Source organism: Blennius ocellaris (genome assembly GCF_963422515.1).
Source record: "Blennius ocellaris genome assembly, chromosome: 2".
In the NCBI taxonomy this organism is placed as follows: Eukaryota; Metazoa; Chordata; class Actinopteri; order Blenniiformes; family Blenniidae; genus Blennius; species Blennius ocellaris.
This window is the reverse complement of record NC_137651.1, coordinates 18,937,760-18,962,128: the sequence shown is the minus strand read 5'-3', so window position 1 is coordinate 18,962,128 and position 24,369 is coordinate 18,937,760. Positions and strand designations below refer to the sequence as shown.

The window sequence follows — 24,369 nt, the reverse complement described above, 5'->3', positions numbered from 1 at the left end:
CTTTTGGCCTCGACTGGTTGAAGTGAGAACCAGAAACTACTGTATGACACTTTTGTGCCCTTTCTCTCAGTGCTTTATCTCTAAAAGCCGACATTTATATCCTTTAATTGAGGTTCTTATACACTTTTCACCACGTATAAAAACCTCAGGGTCAGCTACATCTTTGTTAGTTGGCAGAAAAATACGACCAGAGGTCTGGGATTGTAGTTCCACTCGCGGGCGTCTGGTAAAGTAACCATTACTGGGCAGCAAACGTTGTTAGCTTTGGACTCGGGACTGTTTTCCTCCCACTTCCACTCTTTGTGCACGGCTGAGCTACCTCTCCTTCTCCTGGCTGCAGCAACGTCTTTCATGTTCCCACACAGTTTCTGCCGTTGATACCGCCAACATGCCACCTCACATATCGGTCCAGATGTTCACTTTGTTTTCTACATTTTACATTATAAGTTGAAATTTTGAAGTGAATTGTTTTCCCTCTTATCAATGGATGAATATTTGGACATTCACGCCACATTTATTTATTCCTTCACATGTTTTCTTTATGCATGCACTTGTTCCAATACTGGAGTCAAATAGGAAAGACAAATAACATTGCATCCATTATGCCGTGTTCCACCTATTGTATATGTACCCTGTGGCCTTTTGGCTAAATCAGCTCTGACGTACAGAGGCATTTCATATAATGACCACTTCTATGTTAATTAATTTCTTTATCGTGCCATGTGCCGATCGCCGGGATATAAGGGAGCAAGGGATGAGGGCTACAAGCTGGTAAAAAAACAAAAACAAAAACGAGCGTAAAGTTTTGAGCAAGTCTAAACATCTGAAACTGCAGCTGTTGTGGGATGTTTCTGCTCTGCAGTGGTCAGTATCTATAAAGAATCGTCCACGGCCTCCTTCAAGCCCTCCCGGCAGACCCACTTCATGTTTCCACTGGAGTCAAATACACCAGATATAGTGACGAAGCAGGAGGTCTTTCTTTTTATCTTGATTAGAATAACTGTTGTTCAGACTGCCAGCAGTTAGTAGAGAAACAAACCAAAAAAATTTAATTATAAAGATCTTTGCTCTGAAGTGGCTGATTTAATCAGGTTTAATTCGATTTTGCTCCTGAATGAATGTCTGTGAAACACTTTGAAAGTGAACAAGCTTGTTCAGCTTCAAGTTATTTACATCCTGCTTTTATTGCGACGCTTACAAAAGCAGTAGTTTGAACACACAGTTGAGTCTCCAAAAGTTCATCTAATGGTGAGAGGATTAAAAAAAAGAAATTAAGCTGACTAAACAATCTACACTTTATTTTTCTCACACTTCATCACTGTTGGATCATGATGCGTTACAATGCAGGTTTTCTCACTCCAACTCCCTTTATTTCCAGCAGTCCTCATTCAGCTCTTCCCATGTTACTCAGCTCACATCATTTCATTTCAGCATCTCTCCTCTGTGGCCTGCATCCGATTCCAGTTCCATCCACTTGCTCCTTCTCCTCCTCCTCTTCCTCCCCCTCCCTTTGCTGCCCCAAACCATATGAGGGCACTTACAGGGCATCCTGTATTCCCCAAACAGGAACTCCGCTCCCCACAAACCCTCGTCACCTCCCTTGTGGGGAATTATGCACCAGTGTACTTTTATCCATTGCACACACACACTCACACCTGCTGTAGCAGCGTTGGTGCTTGCCAGGTGACGGTCACTTTGGCATTTCGCCCAGAAATGACTGGCACAGGCCTCAACATGTGTATACTAAGCTGCAGAGGGGGCTGCAGTGTGTGTGTGTGTGTGTGTGTGTGTGTGTGTGTGTGTGTGTGTGTGTGTGTGTGTGTGTGTGTGTGTGTGTGTGTGTGTGTGTGTGTGTGTGTGTGTGTGTGTGTGTGTGTGTGTGTGTGTGTGTGTGTGTGTGTGTGTGTGTGTGTGTGTGTGCGTGTGTGCGTCTCTACTCTTGGCAAACGATGTGTGCCTCACATGCCGGGCATGAGTAAAGCCACTTGAGCTGCCGCATTCGAATGCTACGCATTACACACACATATCTGTGTGTGTGTGGGTAAGTGTGTGTGTGAAGCAAGAACGTCTAATTGCACACGTTTCCGGAACGCTTGCCTTTGGCTCCATTACCAGAAACATAGCGGTGATTATGAGAAGTGATGCGTCTGGTTGTGTATATATTTGCATGTAAACCCTGGCCTGAGGGTGGGACAGCTCTCGGAAGTCTTTCACTATGGAGATCTCTGCTTTACGTACGGATATTTCATGTGTTCGGTGTAAACCTGGAACACTTCGGTACCCTGTGAAAGGCAGAATTGCCATTTACGGAGCACCCAGATGGTAAGAAATTATTACAAACGTAGTCTTTGTTCTGATCAACTCACAAAATGTAAATGGATACAGGCACAGGCATTTAATATTCCTTTACAGTTCATGTTTTATGTATTTCTCTAGATTTTTCTGTATTTATAAGAATCTTCCCAAAGCCCCTGAGGCTCTTAGTGCCTTCATTGATTTCATATTGCAGATTCTCATCCATTTAGACTACCGCCGGTATGTTGAAAAGGCACGGCAAAGACTTGATGACAAAGGCAGTAAAAAGGAGTGAGAGTATAGTCCTTTGAGAAACCTCTGACATAGATATCGAGTGACCTGATGATGCAGCTACTTCAGTCTCAGTAAAAACTTAGGATGAGCTGGAGAGAGATTTCTTATTTCTGATTACTCCCCAGATCCTCTTGTTGATTGGGGAATGTGGCTGTTGTGGAGGAATGAAAACAGTAATTATTATTTTTCTAAGCAGGTCATGTTTTGATGGCATCATGTTTCATTGTGCTGGGAAATTACTGCCTCCAAGCAGGCCAGCGGGCTGAATGGTCTAATTAGGCAGCGGGGTGGGGATGCAGTGTGTGTGTGTGTGTGTGTGTGTGTGTGTGTGTGTGTGTGTGTGTGTGTGTGTGTGTGTGTGTGTGTGTGTGTGTGTGTGTGTGTGTGTGTGTGTGTGTGTGTGTGTGTGTGTGTGTGTGTGTGTGTGTGTGTGTGCGTGTGCGTGTGTGCGTGTGTGCTGATCAACATTCACTTCTCGTTTTTTTTAATATGTTCCTCGGAGAGATGAAAGCATGCCACCACGCTTTGTGTTCATCAGCTTTCCACCTGTGTGATTTGTACGGCGTGTATCTGAAGAGAGAATCAATGGCGGGAAGTGTTCATGGCACTAATGTACCGGCTGCCTTGTTAAGGATGATTACAGCATAATGAGCTCATGCTAATCAATGGATTCCTTCCCCCTTCACTCATAATCCTGTATGAGGCACAACACTATAGCATCTCCTCAAAGCTCATAAGTGGTCATTCCTTAAATTACACTTTGGCACAGTTGCATTTAAACAGCTTTTAATAAGCCCCGCTAACACACAGAGCATAAATGAATGCTGGTTTTATTGTGGGTGTTTTATTTATTTATTTATTTTTTTGCTGATGCAAGGGGAAGAATTGCTTTGCTTATCTGTGCTACACAACTCAAAAACAATAATAAAAAAAAATAAATCCAATGTCCTCTTTCTGCTTCTGCAGTAGCAGGGAGCACGTGACCCCGGAGATGAACAAGCTTCGTCAGAGCCTGAGGAGGAAGAAGCCCACCTATGTGCCAGAGGCCAGCAGACCACATCAGTGGCAGGCGGACGAGGAGGCTGTACGCAAGGGAAAGTGTAACTTTGCAGTTCGGGTAAGGTTCAATGCAGATGGACCTTTTTTTTTTTTTTGCTGAAAGAAAATGACTAGAGATAGCAATTTTCCCCCTTAAATATGAATTTCATTGAGGGTCACTCAGTCCATCCATCCACAGTTTGATGGATATTTCATGTTTACTCATTGATAAACTGGTTAGATATTAGTGGGGGGGGGGGGAAATCAACTGTCACAGTTACCTCACATTTGGCCCATTTTTATTTAATTTAATTTTATGCAGCCTCTCAGCAAATCCAATTACTACCTTTCATACTCCCCCAACTGACCTTCAGTTCAGTCATACTCAGAGTCTGCACAGACAGCTCTACTATTCAGCAGATTTATAGAACTTTTGCGGGGTAATTCTGATTGTTGCTTTGTTTTTGTTATTTATATGTTTATATGACCTTGGCAGAGTAAATCACAAGGCCACACACACAGTTTCCTGGGTTGAAGCCGAGACTACCAAACATTCATCATAGCTCGGGTCAATGCAAATAAAAATAAGTAATCATATCTTCATCTTTGAACACAACAGGAGAAGAGCAAACCATGAATCTGTCTTTGGACAAAGTTCTTTAATGCTCTTCTTGGACGTTAGTGGACACTATACATGGAGAGGAGGTAAATGACATAGCAGTGGTACTCCTCCTCTCTTTTAGAGAACTATAAAATTCATAGACATTTTTTTTTTTTTTTTTTTACAGTGATGTTACTTTAAGAAGGACGGATTTAAGTGCCAGTATTGCAGCTACTTGACATTACCAAGCGGTTTCATACCAAGTGTATACTTAAATATTTTACACTCTGTCCTGTTCTAGTAGATTTCATAGTGTATCATATATTTGATAGTTTTTTTTCCCCTTTGGACAGTGCCATTGTACATTTCATGTACCATGGCATTTTTTTTAACCTGTTAAGTTACAATATACTCGAATAAACTGTTATACATTTACACTTGGACTGTATAGTACTGCCTGACATTTTACAAATGTAATAATGATACTAAGACATTCATCCATCTTTCTACCCAATTCAGGGTCCTGGGCTTGAGCTGATCTGAGTTCAGGTTAAACCTTGACAAGACGTTCATCCTATTTAAAACACAGAGACACACATATTCACACCTATTTAGCATCACCAAGTAATATAAGTTAATATAATTGTTTACTAATCTCTGAAGGAAGATTTAAAAAAAAAAAGTCTTGCGTTTCATTCAACTGTGCTAATACTCTTCCAAGAAAACAGGAGAGTTCATTCGGTTTTACAGAATTTGAATGAACTGCCAGTGACATGATGGACACACATATATAATCGCAAATCAAAGGATTGTTTAACAGATTCTGATAAACTGTTAGTCGTGAATAACATTTGTAAATTAGGATTGAGTAGCTTTGACCTTTGCCATTTGTTGCCTGTTTAATGTTGCTTTGATCCGAGCACATGCCCATATTTCAGCCGCGCAGCCGAACGTCTCCCATGCAATGAAAGCAAAAAGGAGCATTATTAATAGCCCACTTCACTGATAACCAGCTGCAGCCTGAGCTTGTATTGTATGCCCATCTCAGAGAGCCGGAGTGATTTGTTGAAGAGCCGGAGAGACAATGACAATGAGGAATGGGGGTTAGAAATGGAGGACTGGCAATAAGGGGAAGTTATAGATTATGAAGGCCACAGGAAATGACAGGGTGGGAGATGAGGGCTCACTGAGGGGATGGAGAGACATCGTGAGATATGAAAAGAGAAAGCAGGGGAGATGCAGAAGCAGATAGGAGGGAGGGGGAGGCTTCAGACTGGAGGGTGGAGCCAGGAGGAAAAGGAAAATAAAAGGTAGAAAGAACAGGGGAGTGGAGAGAAGCAGCTGGAGTGGCTCATGCAGGCTGATGGAAAACGGTCCTAATCCTAATGGTCCACAGAGTTGGCAATGAAATGGGCGGTGAAGTGAAGCTCACAGCTTTACGGCACACCACGGGAGCGTTTAACAAAAAAAAAAATAGAAGTGGGAAAACCCCCCCCTAGTCCCTTTATACAGTATGTTGATCATTTCTCCACATTCTCCGGACCATCCTTTCTATTTCATATCCGGGCCTTCTCCCTGTTTTTCACTTTCTAAATGTATTTCTGAGTCATGCACTATTAATGCCTATTCCACTGAGCAAAAGAAACGCAAACTGCCTGAGCTCACTGCTTTCAGAGAAGTTGAATTTTAGAAAATTAGAGCTTCAGTGAAAAAGGTTCTTTCAAAGGTTTGTCAGTTGGTTTGTCTGTGTTTTCACCCACCTACAGCTGCTCTGTGGAATGTAATTACAGATAGAAATGTAATATTTATTTTGGATAGCATTGTTGAAGCGAGGTTCCTGTGTGTAACCTCTTTTTCATCATCCTGTAACTAAATGAACTGGTCCTTCATCTGACCAAGGAAGATAAATTCAACTGTGATATTCTGTATAACTGTGTGATACAAGCTCCCACTGCGGCCTTCTCCTTTTCAATGAGACCTCACATTATGTACCGAGTGAGACGTCATACTTGATGATGTCGGATATTTTTCAAGCAAAGCTCCCTTAAGAAACTTTGTCGCTACAGAATCCATTATCTATCAACTGCACGGGATAATAGAAGATATTACAAGCCTGGCTGGTTCCTCCAGGCAACAGGCGGTGGGTGTCGGGCCGATCCCACCGAGCATCAGGAAAGTCAAGGTACATTGGACAGGTCAGGCTGTTAGTCTATCACAGAGAGACACCTATCTGTAGGAAATCAAGGTGGCATTCAACCAAATAAGTATGTTTTGCTGGTGGTGGAAGGAGGCAGAATTATCTCGGTGGAAAACATACGTACAGGCTCAGGCAGAACCTGCAAATACAAGAAAAATGGTACCCATTGGGATTTGAACCTACGTGTTCTGACTGTGAAGCCACACTGCGAAATTATGTAGCACCGTGTAGCCATGACTTTAACAAAGTCTCGGTGAAACATTTTCTGTATCACTCTGCAGAATGCATCCACTCATCCTTCTATACTTGTTGAAGCAAAAGCAGAGTGATCGAATCAAAAAGCAGCATCTATCCCGGACAAGTCGGCACTGCCTTTTCCAACAAAATCTCCTCAAGCCCAACACGCAGTAAGGCTCACCATAAGCAGCACTGGAGGATGAGCTAAAGGTTTATTCAGTGAACCTTCAGATAATCTAGAAGAATTTCTAAAGGTTTCACATGATAACCTGCCCAGCTTTTACAATGGAGGATAAACTGACTTTTTGCAGCTGCCCACAAACCCCTGCTCTGTACTGGAAGTTGGTCCTTTGAGGACGTAAACATGATAGTGTTCATGATTTCTTCCTGTGGTTATTGAATTGTTTTATTCTTGCAGTTTATGCACCAATATAACTTTAGCTGAGACACCATAATACCCCTAATGTCAACAGATTACCAGAGAAATATATTTACGGACCCTCCTCTTTTGGCCAACTCGTAGTGTTTACAGCTGGCCCTTGAGCTCACAGACAGATGTTCTCCACACTTGTACATCTCTGTAGGACAGTGAAAACCCATCTCCTTGTTCACTACTTGGCTTCTGACTCCTGCGAGCTATGGGAGGTTTAATTGTGTCCCTGTGGGCTCTCGGCGCACCGCAGAGCACTGGAGAGACAACAAAAGAGGATGTGAGGCTATAAATGACTGCAGCCTCCCTCTATCGTGCGTATGTCCTCATTATCAGCACCAGCATACTACTGGATATCCTGTATGGGTGCTTATTAACTACTTGCTTGTCAATTTCACAGGCCCTATTGAAATACTGATGGAGACTAATGAGGCTTTGGTTGGTTTTGTGCCACTTTGCTGCTTTCTTTTGTGTTGGCATAGTCTCCTTTGCTGACAAGAAGGTTATGGGAGTGTTTCGAAAACATGAAAATGGAGTAAACTGAGGGAAAATGAACAGAGAACATCTGTGCGGCCTGGGTTATTGATGCTTCTGCTGTTTGTTTCGTTTTCTCCGCAGTACCTGGGGTTGGTGGAGGTGGAGGAGTCGCGAGGGATGCACGTATGCGAGGAGGCGGTGAAGAAGCTAAAAGTTGTACGTTTCACACACAACACACACACACACACACACACACACTGCGGCATTACTGGGGCTACTTTCATTGTATAAATGCAGTTACAAACGCTAACCCCAAGGACTTGAAACTTCATGGGAACTCATTACAAGACGGGAAGATCGACCAGAGCAGCATACGAAACAGATGCAGTCGCACATTCATTCAATACTCCCTGCAGTTTCTGCTCACTTCTTCCTGTTCATTCCCTTGTTTATCATTTTAATCACCTTCACTTCCGACTCTGAGCATTTGCCCGTCACGTTGCCAGCCTGCCAAATGCTCCAGCAAAAATCAACGTAGAGAGTCAAATATGGGCGAACAAGCACACATTTACACAAACACAAGGTTACCCCCCCCCGGGGGAGTTGGATTCACACTGGGAGCGTGTGAACAGAGCGACAGTTTGTCCAGTCTCACAGAAAAGGCACGCTAGGTTATTTTCACTGATGTAACTGGAAACAAACTGGATTACTGAAAGTAGGAAGCGAGAGTAAATGGTATTTTGTTTTGATGCGGTTTGGTGGTGGGGGTCTTTTGGCAACAAATTAAACTATTTTGTTAGAAAAACTTTCCTCCAGGAGAAAAGGGACAGAACAGTGTTGTGTATACGTCCTGACCTCCATTCATTGGCTTTCCTCTTTCAATCTTCCCTACTGGATTCAGCTCCACTTCTTTCCCTCTCTCCCGTCGACTTCAGCATCTTTCTTTTTTCATCTTTCCACAATTTCTCTCCAACAGAAAACTTTCTCCAAGTTGTCTTTTTCTTCCCCTCCATGCCTGCCTTTCCTCTCCCCCACTTTCCCTCCATTATTCTCATATTCCTCACCTCTTTTTCCTCCGCTCCCCCTTTCATCTTGTCAATGGGATTATGCAAAAAATGAGGCTCCTCATCGCTTCAAAGCCATTTTCCTGCAGCGCCCCGGCTTTCTTTTCCCTTAGTCACACACACACACACACACACACACACACGCACACACACACACACACACACACACACACACACACACACACACACACACACACACACACACACACACACACACACACACACACACACACACACACACACACACACACACTCATATGCAGACTCATATGCACTCGTATGGAGTCCTTGCTTTTTTATCCCGTGTATTTTTAGCGCAGCCCATGCTGAGTATGTTATTAGCGCTGCCTGGTGCCCTCCTCTGGAGAAATAATTCTTCGTGCCAGCTGGCACAGTTGTTGCCTCGGCCCGCCTCTCGGCTCTTAACCCTCCACTACCTCATCTGCTCAAAGGCTGTAATGATTGCTTTACATAATCATGAGTCGTAACAAAATTGACTCGCTTGTTTACAAGCTTGCACCTCTGCAATATACGCCTGGAAACCAATTGGTGTCACTGAAAAAAAAATACATTTACAATGCAATTTGAAATGACTCTTCTCTTTTACTTTTTTTTTTTTTTTGTCCTTCCAGAGTGGGAAAAAGACAGTAAAAGCAGTATTGTGGGTTTCAGCTGATGGACTCAGGGTGGTGGATGACAAAACCAAGGTGAGAAAAGACGTGTTTTGCCCTTTGCTTCGCGCAACAGATGCAACATCCTGTGGTTGTGTACTGTTTACAAGTGTGTACTAAGAATGTCAGGCTGGTGAAAAGAAGATCAAGGACGCCCATTTTGCGCCACTGATTTTCTTTCAGAGCCCAATATTCAGTCACGACTCACGTTTTCCATCGTCTGAACCTCCTACAATGGTCTCATTCTATCAACCAGCTCGATGACGTGGTCTTCAGGCCGAAATCCACCGCTACAGTTTTGCTCCCGGGCTTGTGTGCCCATGTGTGTTTGTTTGTTGAGTGAGCAGTTCTGGAGCTGGCATGCATGACTCACGGTTGCTCGCTCAAGGTGCTCGGGGAGTGAAGATCGAGTCAACACACATGCACTTGAGGAGTGTCTGGTGGCCCGGGAGGCCTCCGACAGTGCAGCAGCTCACTGTGGCTCTGTTGGAAGCTGAGCAGAATAAAGAGTAGCGGCGAGCGAGCCCAACTAAACTCCCTCGCTTTTACTCTCCACCTTTTAACCATATCTCACGTCTTACTTATATATATATATATATATATATATATCACTGTTCATATGTCCTGAAAAGCTATTGTTCTCCAAAAGCTATTAAAAATGTTGGCACTGGGTGCTATTCTCTTTTACTACTCTGGACATAGACACTCGTATCGATTTTAAATCGGTCTCACAGATAAACACAGTCCACAATGCATACGCAATTTATTCAGCTCCTGGAAATATTGGCCAAGAACTACTGTGTCCCATTAACAGTCGACAGTATATGATACTGGCTTTTTGCTTTGAAGCTATAAATGCATCAGCAAGAGACAAATATGAACCACTTTGGTCAGCTTAATAATTGTATTTCATAAACATATAAATAAATATAATCATATTCCTGTTTTTAATGTTGCAGAGTTAGTCTCTAGTTAGTAATTGTGGTCCTTATTGTTTCACAATTTAGGTAGATTTACTAAATTGATGTAAAAACCCTTTTTTCCCCCCAACATAAATGAAACAAAAATATGATGTTGTACAGATTTCAAATCCAAATTTCCCACATGCATAATATTTGAAGGCTGTATTTTGATTTTTATTGGTTGAACGTGCATTAGTTTTGGGAACTACCTGCACATCCGCTGACATTTTTTGCAGTTGTGATCTGTCCTGATTTCTGCACTTTGTTTGATATACTAAAGTCACCATTGTGAAGCTGAATAATCAGTTCCGTGTGTCATGTTGTTAGTTTGATCAGACATGGGCAGCTGGTGTCTCATGGGCCACATGCGACAATCCCATCTTCAGTCTTTGTGGACAATGGGATAATTTCCAAAAACCATTGAATTATTGGCGACAGGAGGAGGGTCATTTGAATCAAATTCAAAGCAGAGTTTCATTGCTTTCTTGCTCAAGTATCTTTATTTCAGGGGGGAGATCCATGTGAGTTAATTTTTTATTTAAAATATGTGGCGTACGTTCAGTTTTTGTCATTAAATCAGCAGCCATAATTCTCATATGTCTGCTAGTGAAGTTAAAATGTTTGTGGTTTTGCCAAGAGTCTGGTTTCAATAATTTAATTTGTATGATGGTCCAGATGTGTCTGCAACACTTCTTTTGCGTGTAATGCAGAGATGTAGAGGTATAAGTATTATAAATGCCATAATACAGCAGCTTACCAGTTTGAAAGTCATCAATGAATGATTTTCGACCTTTACCAGCATCTTTTTTTCGTAGAGCTCTTCTTTTCTGTCTTTTTTTTCCATCTTTTAAGTTTCTATCCATGAATCAGTAGGCGCCCACACAACTCTTTATTAGTACCCGTTCTGTCTGTGCATGTTAGTTTCTCACAGAAAAGCCTGACCTTCGTAATGCCTCATCAATAGGATGAGACACATAACTCTTATTCACTTCAGCAGTTTTTTTTTTTTTGTGCTTATGTCAGAAGGACTTTTCTGCATAAGTGACGCAGCGTGAGTCACTACTGCACTCATCCTTTATGCGACATACGAACATGACGCTCCCACCCGGACCCCACACCAGTCATCGGAAATCATCACAAAGCATCACAAATCACTCAGAAACTCATCAATGCCTTTTGTACTTTTTTTTTTTATTATCCGTAACTTAGAACGACTTGTCAGACTATAAAAGTGATGGACAGACTGGTCTCCACTCAGCCTTTCACCTCGGTACCAGCGTCCCCCCCTTCGTTCACTGCTCGGCCAACAATGAATGGCCGTTTTTCTTCTACCTCTTTCTTTTCACATCCCTCCTTCCTTTCTCCTCCTTTTCCCCGTCCTCCGCCTCTCCCCTCATCTTCCCCTCCCTTTGTTCTCTGCCCGGCTGAAAGAGAGGAAGGAAGTGTGTGGATGAGTGTGTGAACCCTCTTTCTTCTCCTTCTCGCTCTTGTTTCCCCTCCTCTTGAAGCTCTCTGGTGCGTCAAAGAGGTGAGCCGAGGGCCCCTTGATGTACACAGAAAAAGACGGGCCCCCCTCTTGGATATTTTTTTTCTTCCTATAGTGGCCGTGGACGCTGGGGCTGCCTGAATCGGGCCTTTTTATTGGAGCGAATGGGTTCGTAGTGTGGAAACATCGCAGAGATTAAACGAGGGTTCAGTGTCATTAGTCTGTAGTCACTTTCTTTTCTGTCATCAGTGGAAGTGTAAATAGGCTGAAGTGAAGAAGGAGGCTGATGAGGTTAAGTGAGGTTGAATGCGGCCTGTCAAGTGTTGAGTCTGAGAGAAAACAACAAAAGAAAAATACCTGTCAGATGTAATTTGATGTGATCTACCTGCTGGAACAATTTGATTGATTCAGTCGATTTCCTCCTGATTCTTCTCTCAGGATCTCATCGTGGACCAGACCATAGAGAAGGTTTCCTTCTGTGCACCCGATCGCAACTACGACAAGGCCTTCTCCTACATCTGCAGAGATGGGACTACCAGACGGTGGATGTGCCACTGCTTCATGGCTCTGAAAGACTCGGTGAGGGGACAGTAAATCTCCCATGAACAATTCATTATCTACACCAGGGGTGGGCAATTGATTTTTATCTTTCTGAAGGGCTTCATGAAGGACTAGGACTGCTGTGGAGGGCTGAGCCATAAGAAAAACATAATTATGCTCAATACTAACTGATCTTTTTATTAAAAACGGTGTGCTACATGATACAGCTATATGAAAGATAAATGAATGGATGGAGGCAGCATGTTGTTAGAAAACTCCTGTTCCACTCTCTCTGGGATTACTCTCATGCTTGCAATTCAAATTTCCAACACAAAGTTGTCCACAAGCACAAGTCAAGGTCCACATCTTGTGAAGAAACAAATGTATTTCCAACTGCGTTTCTTTTTTTGTTTTTGAGATGGGAAAAGGTATACCCACAAGCATAGTCGTCATGTATTATTCACTTTGCACATGCTGGTTAGGTGCAGTGGAGCCAGTTGTGTCTGAGTTTACTTCTATTTTATCGGCTCCAAGAAATGAAATTGTTAATGGTTTGGGAGGTTCACTTGTTATGTCCTCAGACATCTTGGCAGCCAACTTAAAAAGCATCTAAAAGATGATGCTGCAGCCAAAATCCCCTTTTCCCAAAAAAGACACTACTTATAGCCTCGTTTTTGTACATATATTGCGACAGGCTCAATCGATCATAATCTCATTATTCTAATTTCAGGTGATGATATAGTACTTTTCACAGCATTTACAGTCATCATTTAACCTCAAATGCATGTTTTTGGTACTGAGAGAAAACTTACACATGCATACGGAGGGCATACCAATACAATTCAAGCTTGAAGGGCCTCTATAGTCCTTTAGACTGGTGGTCCAATGAAAAAGTGTCATGACTTCAATCTCCCAGAGAAACTATTCTCACAGTTTTCAACCATCTGCAGCTATGTGTTAGTGTTGAAGGACACAAAACTACATCATGATGTCCTTCTTTTATTATTTAGCCGGCCCAGTCAATACTGCACCAACCTTGTACCAAAATACAGTTGGGATGGATAATTAAATGGATGTCCAGTGTATTGTTTTGGGAGTTTCTGCTTTTACTAACTTCTGAATTGAATTGTTGATTCTGCTGACCTTGAGATGAGCAGATTGAGATTTAATGGCAGCTGCGATTGAAGCGGTGCCGTCATGGTGCGTTGTGGTCTCAGCCCCCAGGATAGTTTCATCAGCTTAGGCTGCGAGTTGGATTATTAATGTGGATGGACGAGAATGCTGCACAGACCTGCGGGATTAGGAGGGGGATTAGACAGAAACTAGTGGAGTTATCCGTCCATCTCTGTCTGTCTCTATTTCCACCACACTCTCTCCATATCTTTATCTGCTCGTCTTAAACAAGAGAATCTCTACTACCGCTTTGTATGAGGCTGGAGGGCAAAAGGAGAATTTAGTGGGGAAATGGGGATATTATTTGTAGAATAGAGAGGCAAGACCATGAGCCTTTATCAGTATTAAATATTTGAGTCAATCATGCTCAAATGTGTGAATGGCATGGATGTATTTTGCAATTTGTAATAATGTTTGACAATTCAGGCTTTTGAAGAGGATCTCTTTCTGTTGTAATCTTAAACACTGTCTGTTCACATCAACTCAAGGTTTAAATAGCTTTGATTTTTAGGGTTTGCACTCTATATGAGAAATAAGTATTGTAGTAATGTAGTGAGAGTAACGGAGCACTGAAATGTGACGGAAAAGAACTGAAAATTGAGTTTAGTATTACAGCTGCAAATCTGTTTTTAATGCTTCTTTGGGAACAGGGGGAGAGACTGAGCCATGCAGTTGGGTGTGCCTTTGCTGCCTGTTTGGAGAGAAAACAGCGACGGGAGAAAGAGTGCGGCGTGACGGCCTCTTTCGACGCCAGTCGCACCTCCTTTGTGCGTGAAGGCTCTTTCCGAGCCAACTCCTCCTGCAGCCAGCAGGGCAGCGGCAGTGAGCGAGAGGACAAGCTGCAGGACAAGAAGAAAGGTACCAGTTCATTACTTCCTCAACACAATCCTTTGAGGCGTCCAAAACAAATCTCACATTTTCATTGAAGAATACCGCAAACGACATTTTTGCATTCACCTTTTTTACCACCACGTCTTCTTCCAGACCAGCCATCCGTAATGCCCGCCCTTCCTCCTGGCACCGCCTCGCCCCCTGAGGGCACGGCGTCCCCCATGGAGCGTCCAGAACCGGGCGGGCCTCATGCCATCCCGCGCCGCCACGCGCCCATTGAGCAGCTGGTGCGTCAGGGCTCGTTCCGGGGATTTCCGGCCCTCAGCCAGAAGAACTCTCCCTTCAAGAGGCAGCTGTCGCTTCGCCTCAACGACCTGCCATCCACGCTGCAGCGCAAGACGGACTTTGAGACCAAGAACCCCGGTAAGATGGGAAGATATGAAAGTACACTTGCAATTATTGACAAATGACAAATGAGTCCGTCTGACCCCACTGACCCCTAGGAAGGTCGACTTATCAGGCCAGAAGGACTTGAACTTGAAATCTCTTGTGGCGGGATACTTGCAGTACTTAGATTAATAGTCAAAAAGATTTCTTTTGTTGTAATTTTTTTTTGTCTTTGTGAGTTACTGAGTCATCTGCACTTTATTCCAAAGATAAAAGTCACAAGCAGCACAAATGGTGACAAATTTTCCAAACTGTAGACCTTCTACAGAGTTGTGTCCAGTCCCAACAGACAGTCAAAATAGATCGTAAATGCACACTCAGACAAATATTTGCAGGGGTTTGTATTTCTTCCAGCCCCGCCCCCTGTTTAAACATGAACTGACAGAACGTTGCCACACATGCAGCCTGATAGAAATCATGCCACGGTGTACCACACTCCAGAGGAATGCTGCTATCCGCAAACACAATTAAAGTAGTTTTTCTCTTTAGACAGACACTTTTTCACCAGTAGGGCTGGAAAATCATCCACAAAGATTCATTGTTTAATACCAAGCTAACATGTTCTTTTGCGGCCAAGAGTAATGGTAATTATTACTTTTAGAAAGCCTGTGATTTGAAGGTAAATAAATAAAAGGAACGTAAACTAAAATGTTTTAAGCCATTTCTGAAGTGCAAATGATTACCTGACCTTTTTTCTGTGTTGATTATTGATTGATTTTCTTACAGATACATTCATGTACATATATCCTCATCTTCCACCATTACCTATGTATATGCCTTTGTCTTTCTGATTTTTGCACATTGGAACAAAATACTGCATGAATGAACTTCAATTTTATTTAATGAACAGTTAAAAAAGCACCTTTACCTCCCAAAGTTTTGTCAATTTCTGCTGTATATTTGACAAGAAACCTCTTAAAACCATGTTGGTTCAAAGATTTATAATTACAAAAACAAAATGCTGCCAGGTTTATAGGAAATGTCTGAATTTCTATTAGTGTTTGTATGCCAGTACAGAAGTTACAGTATTGCTCTTGACACAAACCAAATTAATCATGTTTTCATGCTCCAATATCATAAACAAGGACCTCGGTTGTCTGAGAGATTGATGACAGCAACTTGTGAAAACCTAATTTCAGACCATGACATCTCTAGCGTTATTCACATCGGACGTCTGTCTCAAGCTGATTGATCCACATCTAATTCACATGTGGCGGCGAGATGCCTGTGACACACCCACAGTGACGTGGGGAGGAACTTCTTCCTTTAGCTTGTCCCAGAGGATGTCGAGTAAATTCACGTTGTCATCGCATGCAAACAGAAACGGCATGTAGGGACTCTTCCATCTACGTCATGGTTTGTTTATTGAAGCATTATTGCATTTTCCATTTGGCTTCGGTGTGGCACCATGACCTCTATCTGGAGAGGGCTCAATAATCTTATTACCAAATAACCTTCGGCACATCTTGGATGGATTTGCTTTCATGTTTGCAAGCAGACAAAGGTGCATTTCCACTGTTTAATCCGAGTGCTTTCCTCCTGCTGAATGCTCATTATGATTAAAACCAAGTGAATGAATCGCTGTTATTAGTGCCATCCATGACAATGTTGATGACTTCTAGCTGTTCAACTCTGGGCGGTCTTGTTTGTTGTTTTTTTTTTTTTTTTTAATTTCTGAGGACAATTGATAATAACTGAGAAGGGGATGGATTCACGCGCCGATGCGTGTTAGAAAACGCACGCAGGCACGTACACTCCCGCTCGGTGTGATTGCTACAGGATCAGAATGCTCAGCGGTGAGGCTGATTATAGTCATTAGGAAAGATGAGAGAGAGTCACTCCTTTGACTGGAATGATAAACCGCAGCATTCTGGAGGCACTTTCCCCCTATTACTCACTGTCTAGCCTTTGATTTTCACCTTTCACTCAAATAGAAACCAGTGGTGGCGTATGTGATCGGTTTGAATCAAATACACACAACAGCACCTCTCTCTCGCTGCCCCTCCTCCACACACACACACACACACACACACACACACACACACACACACACACACACACACACACACACACACACACACACACACACACCAAGATGTGCACACGAGTCGCAGCCAATTCCACCTCCTCGCTGCGACTCCCCGGACAATGGAGCGTATTGATCTGTGTGGTCAATCAGCTACCCTGGTTAGCCCTCAGCAAGTCTCCCACTGACACTGACAAAAGCACTCGCGCACACAGCAGAGAGACACATGTGTCAATTGTTAGGACTCCCTCTGAATTCTGCGGGACATTGACCATAAAGGGAAAAGGCGAGGATCACAGGGTCAGTGTCGCGATTGAGCAAAGCACAGAGAAATCTGTAATGGAAGACCTTATACAAGCCGGAAGCGACCCCGCTCCCCCGCTCTCTCACAAGTGTAAATCAAGGCCTGCAACAATACAATGCACACAGCTTAGGGAATTACACATGCACTGGAAGAGTGCACTTTACCGGCATAGTAGTGACATCTGCTGCACAATGGGCCTTTCTGTGGTAATCGGGTGTTCATTTACATCCCTTAAATCCTATCCTTCTTGATTATATTTTATTAGCTGTGCACATATAATCACTGCCTTCTTGTCTACCTGTGATGACGTGAAAAAATGAAGGGGAGAGGAAGAAACATTTGCCTCGATCTCGGGGGTTCTCACAGGGTTTGTTAAGGCTGACAGTTAGTATATCTGCAGTTTAGATGGCTGGTCCAAAGTTGGACCTTAACTTACAGTTGGTTTAAAAACATGACAATTGATCTACGCAGTCTGAGCGCACAAAGTGACAAAGCGGAACGAAACAAGCTGTAATGTGGCTCATAGCTCCTCTTTGTTTAGTCTGCGCCTTATGATGCTTCAATAAGTAGGTTTTGTTTCGCACAGTGCCTCATTTGTCTTGTGAAACTTGTGATTTTTACACGTTTTAGGTCAACAGCAGCCAATATAATACTAAGTATTCATGTGCTCCAGATTTTTCTTCTATTGATGTTAACTGGGTCTGTTACACAATTGAATAAATATTATTTCTCTCTGTTTGTCCTTCTGTTCACTTCTTCCCCACCTCGCATCATCCTCTCTTCCTCCCCCTCCTCCTCCTCCTCCTCCTCCCCCCCTTGTTGCTAAATGCCAGACATGGACATGGGATATCCTGGTGAAGGGGACAGTAGTATCAATGCACTGTGTTGCCAGATCAACTCTTCTTTCACCAAACCATCAGAGGAGCTCTTTATTAACCCCTCCATGTCTGCGAATGGCCCACCAGCCTGCACTGTGCCCCCCGTTCTGCCTCCACCACCTGCTCCAGTGCAGGGTAAGGAGACAAAAATGAAATAAAACAACGCTTGAAATCAATTAAAAAATTGCTCACTAAGTTATTGTCATAAGTGGGGGTGATTTTTCTAACTTTCTCAACTTTGACTTTTCCCCCTTCCAGGCGCCTCCACTTGGGTGCAGCCAGAGCCTCCACTTCACTCTCCTCCTCCAGTTTCTGTGGCAATGCAGATGCAGAGCGGCCACAAGCGCACACCCTCGGAGGCCGAAAGATGGCTGGAGGAGGTCTCCAAGGCTGTCAAGGCCCAACAGACCCCTCCTCCAGGCCCCACCATCCCCACTATTCCCGGACCACCCTCCATGTCCAGTCATCAGATGTCCAGTCAGGCAGTCATGTCTGCTGCCCCAGTATCCACTGTCACAATGTCTCTTGGCACCTTGTCCAAGCCTCTTATTTCGGGCCCCTCCATTCTTTCAGGTCAGGCCCCAATGCCCCTCCCACCTATGTCATTATCATCTGTTCCTTTAATACCAGGCCCACCTGTGTCAGGTCCTCCAATGTCCCTTCCATCCATGTCCATTCCCACTATGTCAGGTCCAAGCATGTCCGGGGCATCACTGATGCAATCCTCCCTGCCTGGACCCCCAGGCTCCCTTCCAAGCTCCATGCAGCCCTTCCCCTTGGCTTTTGATACCACTCCAGCGCCTGTGGGAATGTTTGCCAGCCAGCCTGTCCAACCTGCTTTTGTGCCCATGCAGACCTACATGCCAGGTTTGGCAAGCAGCATGACGTATCCCAACGCCAGCGTGCCAGTGGTTGGGATCACACCATCCCAAATGGTGGCCAACGTCTTCTGTACCGCCACGGGCCCGTCCGGCACAGGAGGTGCTATAGGCTCAACTGCAGGAGGACCTAAAGTGGGCGCACTGGGAACAGTCGGGCAGCACCACCCCTATCCGGCAGCCCCCGGTGCAGTTGGTCATGCTGGAGGCTTTTCCGCACCTTCATTTTCCTCCACTCCGCCATTACCAACAACAATTAATGGCCTCCCACCACACAGTAGCGCCACACTGGGCCTTCAGAATGGGACCTCCGGCGGTGGAGTGAGTAGTGGCAGCAGTAGTAGCTGGCCGCCAGAGGGAAGCCAACTAGCAGCCCCGGTGGTCAGTGATCCTCAAGATGATGACCGCTTTGAGGCCAAGTGGGCGGCTCTGGAGACAAAACCAGCACCTCAGCAGTCTGGGAGCAAGGCACCAGCTGCTGCAGCCAACCCATTCTCCAACAATCTACAAAAGACTTTTGAGATTGAGCTCTAAGACGAACTCGGCCTCCTAAAGCTGTAGCACTAGTCCTGGAGTGAAAGCCTGAGCAAGCCAGGTGCTAACTCCAGCCTCTTTGCTTAGAATGGGATGCAGGTCCTTAAGGTTAGCCTAGCAATTGCTTAAAGCTCTGATAGGAATCAGTCCTACAATTATTTTAATTGCTTTCTTTATGCTCCCGTGTGAGCGAGCGAGGAACTTGGCAGTCTGCTGGGTTTCTATTGGAAGATCAGGTCTCCAACTCTCCAGACTTGATGGACTGAATACTTCCACTCTCCCTGCTGCCTGCCTGCCTTTCTTGCTTTCGCCTCTCCGCTCTGGCTTTACTTCACCTGCTGCAAGTCCCTCAATGTACTGCATGTGCCCACTCTGGCAAATGCTGTGGAGGGAGGGGGACACAATCCAGTGATTCCTTTCTTTAAAAGTGGACTCCACTCCGATGCATTCCAATCCCACAAACTGTGTTTTTTGACAGTTTTTGCTTGATTTTGGTGGCGATTTGAGCAGATACGGTAACATCAGAAGATACGCGGAGGGGCAGAGGAGGGATCAGCTGTTGAATGGACTGATGCTGAAGTCAGCCAAGCACAGCAGGAGTTCGGGTTCCTCAAAGGACGAGGCAACGATGTGAGACTCAACCCAACCAACCCAAAAGGACTAACTGACCAATAGTAGAGATTTATGGCCAAAATTATTTTATTTATTATACTTTATTTTTTATTTCATCAAGTTATGTGTACTTAAACTGAGAATTTTAAATCAATGTTCAGAAGCATGCTTTTTTTTTTTTTTTTTATATTTCTGTCCCCTATATTTATTTTTGGTAAAGAGTAGAGAACGTGCAGGCAGCAGACAGTCGACAGGTGTCATTGGACAGTCACAGGACGAATTGTGTGAAAATGAATCACGTTACAGGAACCAAAAAGCCAAGGCCGGCAGTGCAGCTGTGTAGTGCGACATACGACTCAAGTGTATATAGCTGCATGTTTTCTTTCACCCTCACAGACAAACTATACGTTTCCCTGCTGCTGAGGCCAGATGAGTCCAGTATGGCTTCGTGTTGTGCTGTGTAGCCCGTTTCTCTTGCTCATCTCTGACAATAAGGCTCTGGGACATAAACAATCACGTCAGGATATCCAGCACACAGACACTCTGGACAGGACAGCACAACAGTTCTTTGGATGCCATCGTCACAAGACAAAAACCCCAAGGAATGTTAACAACTCAGTGGAAGTAAATATTTAAGAAAAACTATAACACTGTGCAACCGAAACATAATACACTACATTCCAGCATCCATAAATATTTTTATGTCTTCAAACAAAAGGGTACGGTCTCATTGCAGTCAATGTGGTCATGTAGTCACCTCGTATCCGTCACAGTAGTGCTGCTTTCATAATACTACTTGGGACTGCGCACAAAACCGCCTGCTGCACACTACCTATGAGTATCTACTGCATATTGGATACGAAGAGCCCGATCCACTCAGATCCTGTAGGAGTTGTGGTGAATTGAATGCGTGCGCAAATAGATTGCAATTTTTTTGGGGGGGGGTCTGAATTTCACAGAAGGTCTAGTGAGAATAATCCCACGACTGACAGGAATATTCAAATGAGGGATTTGTGTGCATTAGGCATGGTTTACATGGTAATGATGTGCAGGAAATTGTATCGGTTCTGCATTCATTTGCATGGAGTGAACGGATGGAGCGCTCCTAGAAACAAACAAAAAAAAATTGAATGTATGATATTGGCTATCTTGATGGAGGAAGTGTTCAAAACATAAGGAGTATTACAGGAAAAAGAGCATCGGAAGAGATTCAGAAAAGTTTACAGGCCCGAAGGATGGGGCACGACACAGAAACTAACAATAAAGAAGTCGTCACATAAAAGTTGTGGAGGGAAGCTGCTGAATGGAGAGCCACGTTGCACCTCGTTTTCATTCAAAACGGATGCGTAAACCTCGCCACTTGTACATTAGTCTGTTCTTATAGACTCCTTCCAGTAATTCACAGGGTATGGAACGTACCGGGTAGTTCATATTCATGAAAGCAAACATGCAAAAGTGATAGTGTCTGCTGTTTTACAGACTCGAGATGCAATCTTCTGTGTGTGTGAGTGCAATGTCACATTTACACCAGTTTTATACACATAAACATTTAGCAGATGTTGTCTCCAAATACAAAGTCAAGTAATTATTATTTCTGGTTAACGGAAGGAAAATGATTTTGAAATTAATCAAAGGAGCTAAATTTAATGCAGCATTATTCCACGCTCTCCCTAAACGTTTGAGTCAACAAATCTTTGAAAAGATTTCTAATTCATTTTTAAGCCAGTAAGGCGTCTATATAAACTATCCAACTTGTAGATCTACTAGACGGCGGTATTTACAATGTTGAGGAGAACATTTTTGTAGTTTATAATGATGCAGGGGGAAGGAGGTGATGTGTTCATGGCAGGAGCATCCAAATCATAAAAAGTATAGGAAATACTGGAACGTATGTCCATGAAATTGTTTGACACGTTCGGCACTCGCCTGTGACCTTTCATCTCTTTCGTTTTGCCATTTTTATGTGATTATCCTTGTTTGGTTGAGAAGGAAAATTGCACAAGATTAAGTGTTGTAAGTCAGAAGTGCTAAACGGTGAACACATTTGATGAGGGGACCATGTTACATTATAATTTAAAACAAAAAAATATATATAATTCATATCAATTTACCATGAACCACCGGCCGCAGGTTGGATGCTTCTGATCCATGATGTACTTTTTTGTTAGCGTTAACATTTTTCCCACTGGCCTGCAAAAATAACAACGCTGGTCAACTCCAAGAGAACCTTCGGGTATGAATGTTTTATTCATGTTGAGACTTTTCTGTTCAAATCCAGAGAAAGAAACACAGTTGTTTGTCTTATAGCATCATAGTAACGGCACGTTTTTGTTTTATCCAAAAGAGAACAAGATCCGGGTATCTGCGGCAGTTTTAGTTTACATTTTGCTCAATTGGTGTGATTTTACGAGCACAGCAGGCGGTTCTGAGTGCAGCCACAGACTCAAGTGTGTAAAAATGAGCCGTGGAAGTCGTCTGACGTAGAAATGCGAGAAACGACAAATATTCATTTGACAGAATCGCGAAGACGAAGTTGGAGCCGAATCACAGGTTTCTTTCACACGGGGAGAGAGAAGGGATGAGCTGTACATTTCCGACTGGAAGACAAACGGAGATATACTTTTTAAAGAGCGACGGAAGTCTGATAGAAGGACGTTTTGATAAGATGTGCTAAAAAGGAGCTAAAAAGTGAGAGGCGGATCGTGTGAAAATACTGAGAACAAAGATGCATTCATCACATAGCCCACTGTCTGCCATCATTGCCTTTTTCTCAAGGCCAAACTGCTTTTTTTTTTGTGTGTTCCAACATCATATTCTTCAGCTCATTAAATTTCAAATACAACTACTCATCGTCTTTAAAAAGAAAAAGAAAAAGCATATTCTCATAGGATTTTTTTTTTTTTAATTTACTAACTAAAGTGATTATAAGTGTCTTTTCACAAAGATGCATCATCACAGAAGATTCAAATGGAAAAAAGTCATGATTCAAGGGCTCTTCTTCCACACGTTGTGTCTGTAAGTCGTCTCCATGTTACCTTACCAGAGATGTTCCTGTTATGTTCCCTGGGAATTGAATTGTATGGATGTGAACTGCCACTGATTAGATTTCCTGCCCATTAACTTCGTACAGTTTCAGCAGCTCATTCGGTCTCTTCCTGTGGCAACAGTGATCCCATCTGATATGTCAGCGTTTTTTATTTTTATTTTTTCTGTTATTCAGAACTAAAATTTATTTGCCACTGATTTATACCACCTTGGACCCTACCGGGATTTAGTCCTTTGTCTTTAGGGCGAATCAATATTTCTTCCTCTCTGAACAAACGTGAAGCTCTCTCTCCCTCTCTCTCTCTCCCTCTCTCTCTCCCTCCCTGCCTTCCCTTTCTATACGAATCGACGCAGATTCACTCTGAAAAATCCAAGGTTTTTGTTTCATTAGGAATATATTTCAGCCATCGACTCGTGTTTGCACACCCTCCAAATTCTAAATGTAGGTTAATTGTGTTCCGGGTTTAAGCAAACTAAATGACCTCATGAACTTGATTGTAAAACCATAATTTAGTGATGGTAACAAAGCAAACCAGTGGAGTTTATTTTTAATCTTTATTTACAGAATTTTTGTATTTAAACCAACATATTTGTATTGTAATTACATTGTACAAAAGATAAATAAAGTAATATAATATTACAACTGCTCATGTTTTGCAGATGGTAACTTTTTGGATTCTCTTGTCTCTTTTTTTTTAATATGATGATAATAGCTTCAGTTTCCCTCCATTTATATGCTTTTTCATTACTTCTTTTTTTTTTATATTTGTTTCCCAGCTGTCTCTTGTTATTGATCTAACTCCAACTTTTGTTCTTTGTTTTTGTGTCTGAATGTGAAGCAGTGGTGCATCTTCATCATTTTCATTGCTACTAAAGCTTCAGGCCAACTGTGTTAAAGCAATAGTTCGACGTCTTGCTGCGAGTTAGATGGGAGGAACATTACCACTGTCACATCTGTTGGCGAAATATACAAAAGCCATGGAACTCTGAGGAAAGTCTTGCATGAACTCGGTGAAAAAGTACTTACATTAAAAATCAACATCTATTATCCTCCCAATGTTATTAATCCCACAAATTAGACAGGCTTGCGAGAGGGAATGTCTCCACCTGGAACTGAACTATTATACACCTCTCCTTTTTAAAACAAGCTATAAAGACGTTTTTGAAAGCAGCTGCCCTCAGTGAGAACAAAAAGTTACTTGGGGTCTTACTGGTGTTAACAAATAGAAGTCTAAAGCTTCATCCATGGAGCTGGAAAGTGGTATTGCTACATATCTTTTACAAAGTTCCCAGTTTATAGTCTCCACATGACAATATTAAGCATTATATATATGGCCACGTTCACACTT

General features: G+C 43.1%; 1 protein-coding gene across 2 annotated transcripts in view; it reads left to right on the top strand.

Annotated features, from left to right (window-relative positions):
* The window catches only part of numbl (NUMB like endocytic adaptor protein), a 66,405-nt gene extending 42,737 nt beyond the window's left edge, over positions 1 to 23,668 (top strand). For both annotated transcript variants that reach the window (XM_080505035.1, XM_080505034.1), the window contains exons 2-9: positions 3,556 to 3,706; positions 7,711 to 7,785; positions 9,266 to 9,340; positions 12,191 to 12,331; positions 14,116 to 14,323; positions 14,450 to 14,719; positions 17,907 to 18,086; positions 18,210 to 23,668. In XM_080505035.1, coding sequence (XP_080361161.1) covers positions 3,581 to 3,706; positions 7,711 to 7,785; positions 9,266 to 9,340; positions 12,191 to 12,331; positions 14,116 to 14,323; positions 14,450 to 14,719; positions 17,907 to 18,086; positions 18,210 to 19,363 — 2,229 coding nt within the window. In that variant the 5' untranslated portion in view covers positions 3,556 to 3,580 and the 3' untranslated portion in view covers positions 19,364 to 23,668. The remainder of the gene's footprint in view (positions 1 to 3,555; positions 3,707 to 7,710; positions 7,786 to 9,265; positions 9,341 to 12,190; positions 12,332 to 14,115; positions 14,324 to 14,449; positions 14,720 to 17,906; positions 18,087 to 18,209) is intronic.
* Positions 23,669 to 24,369: the final 701 nt, after the last annotated feature.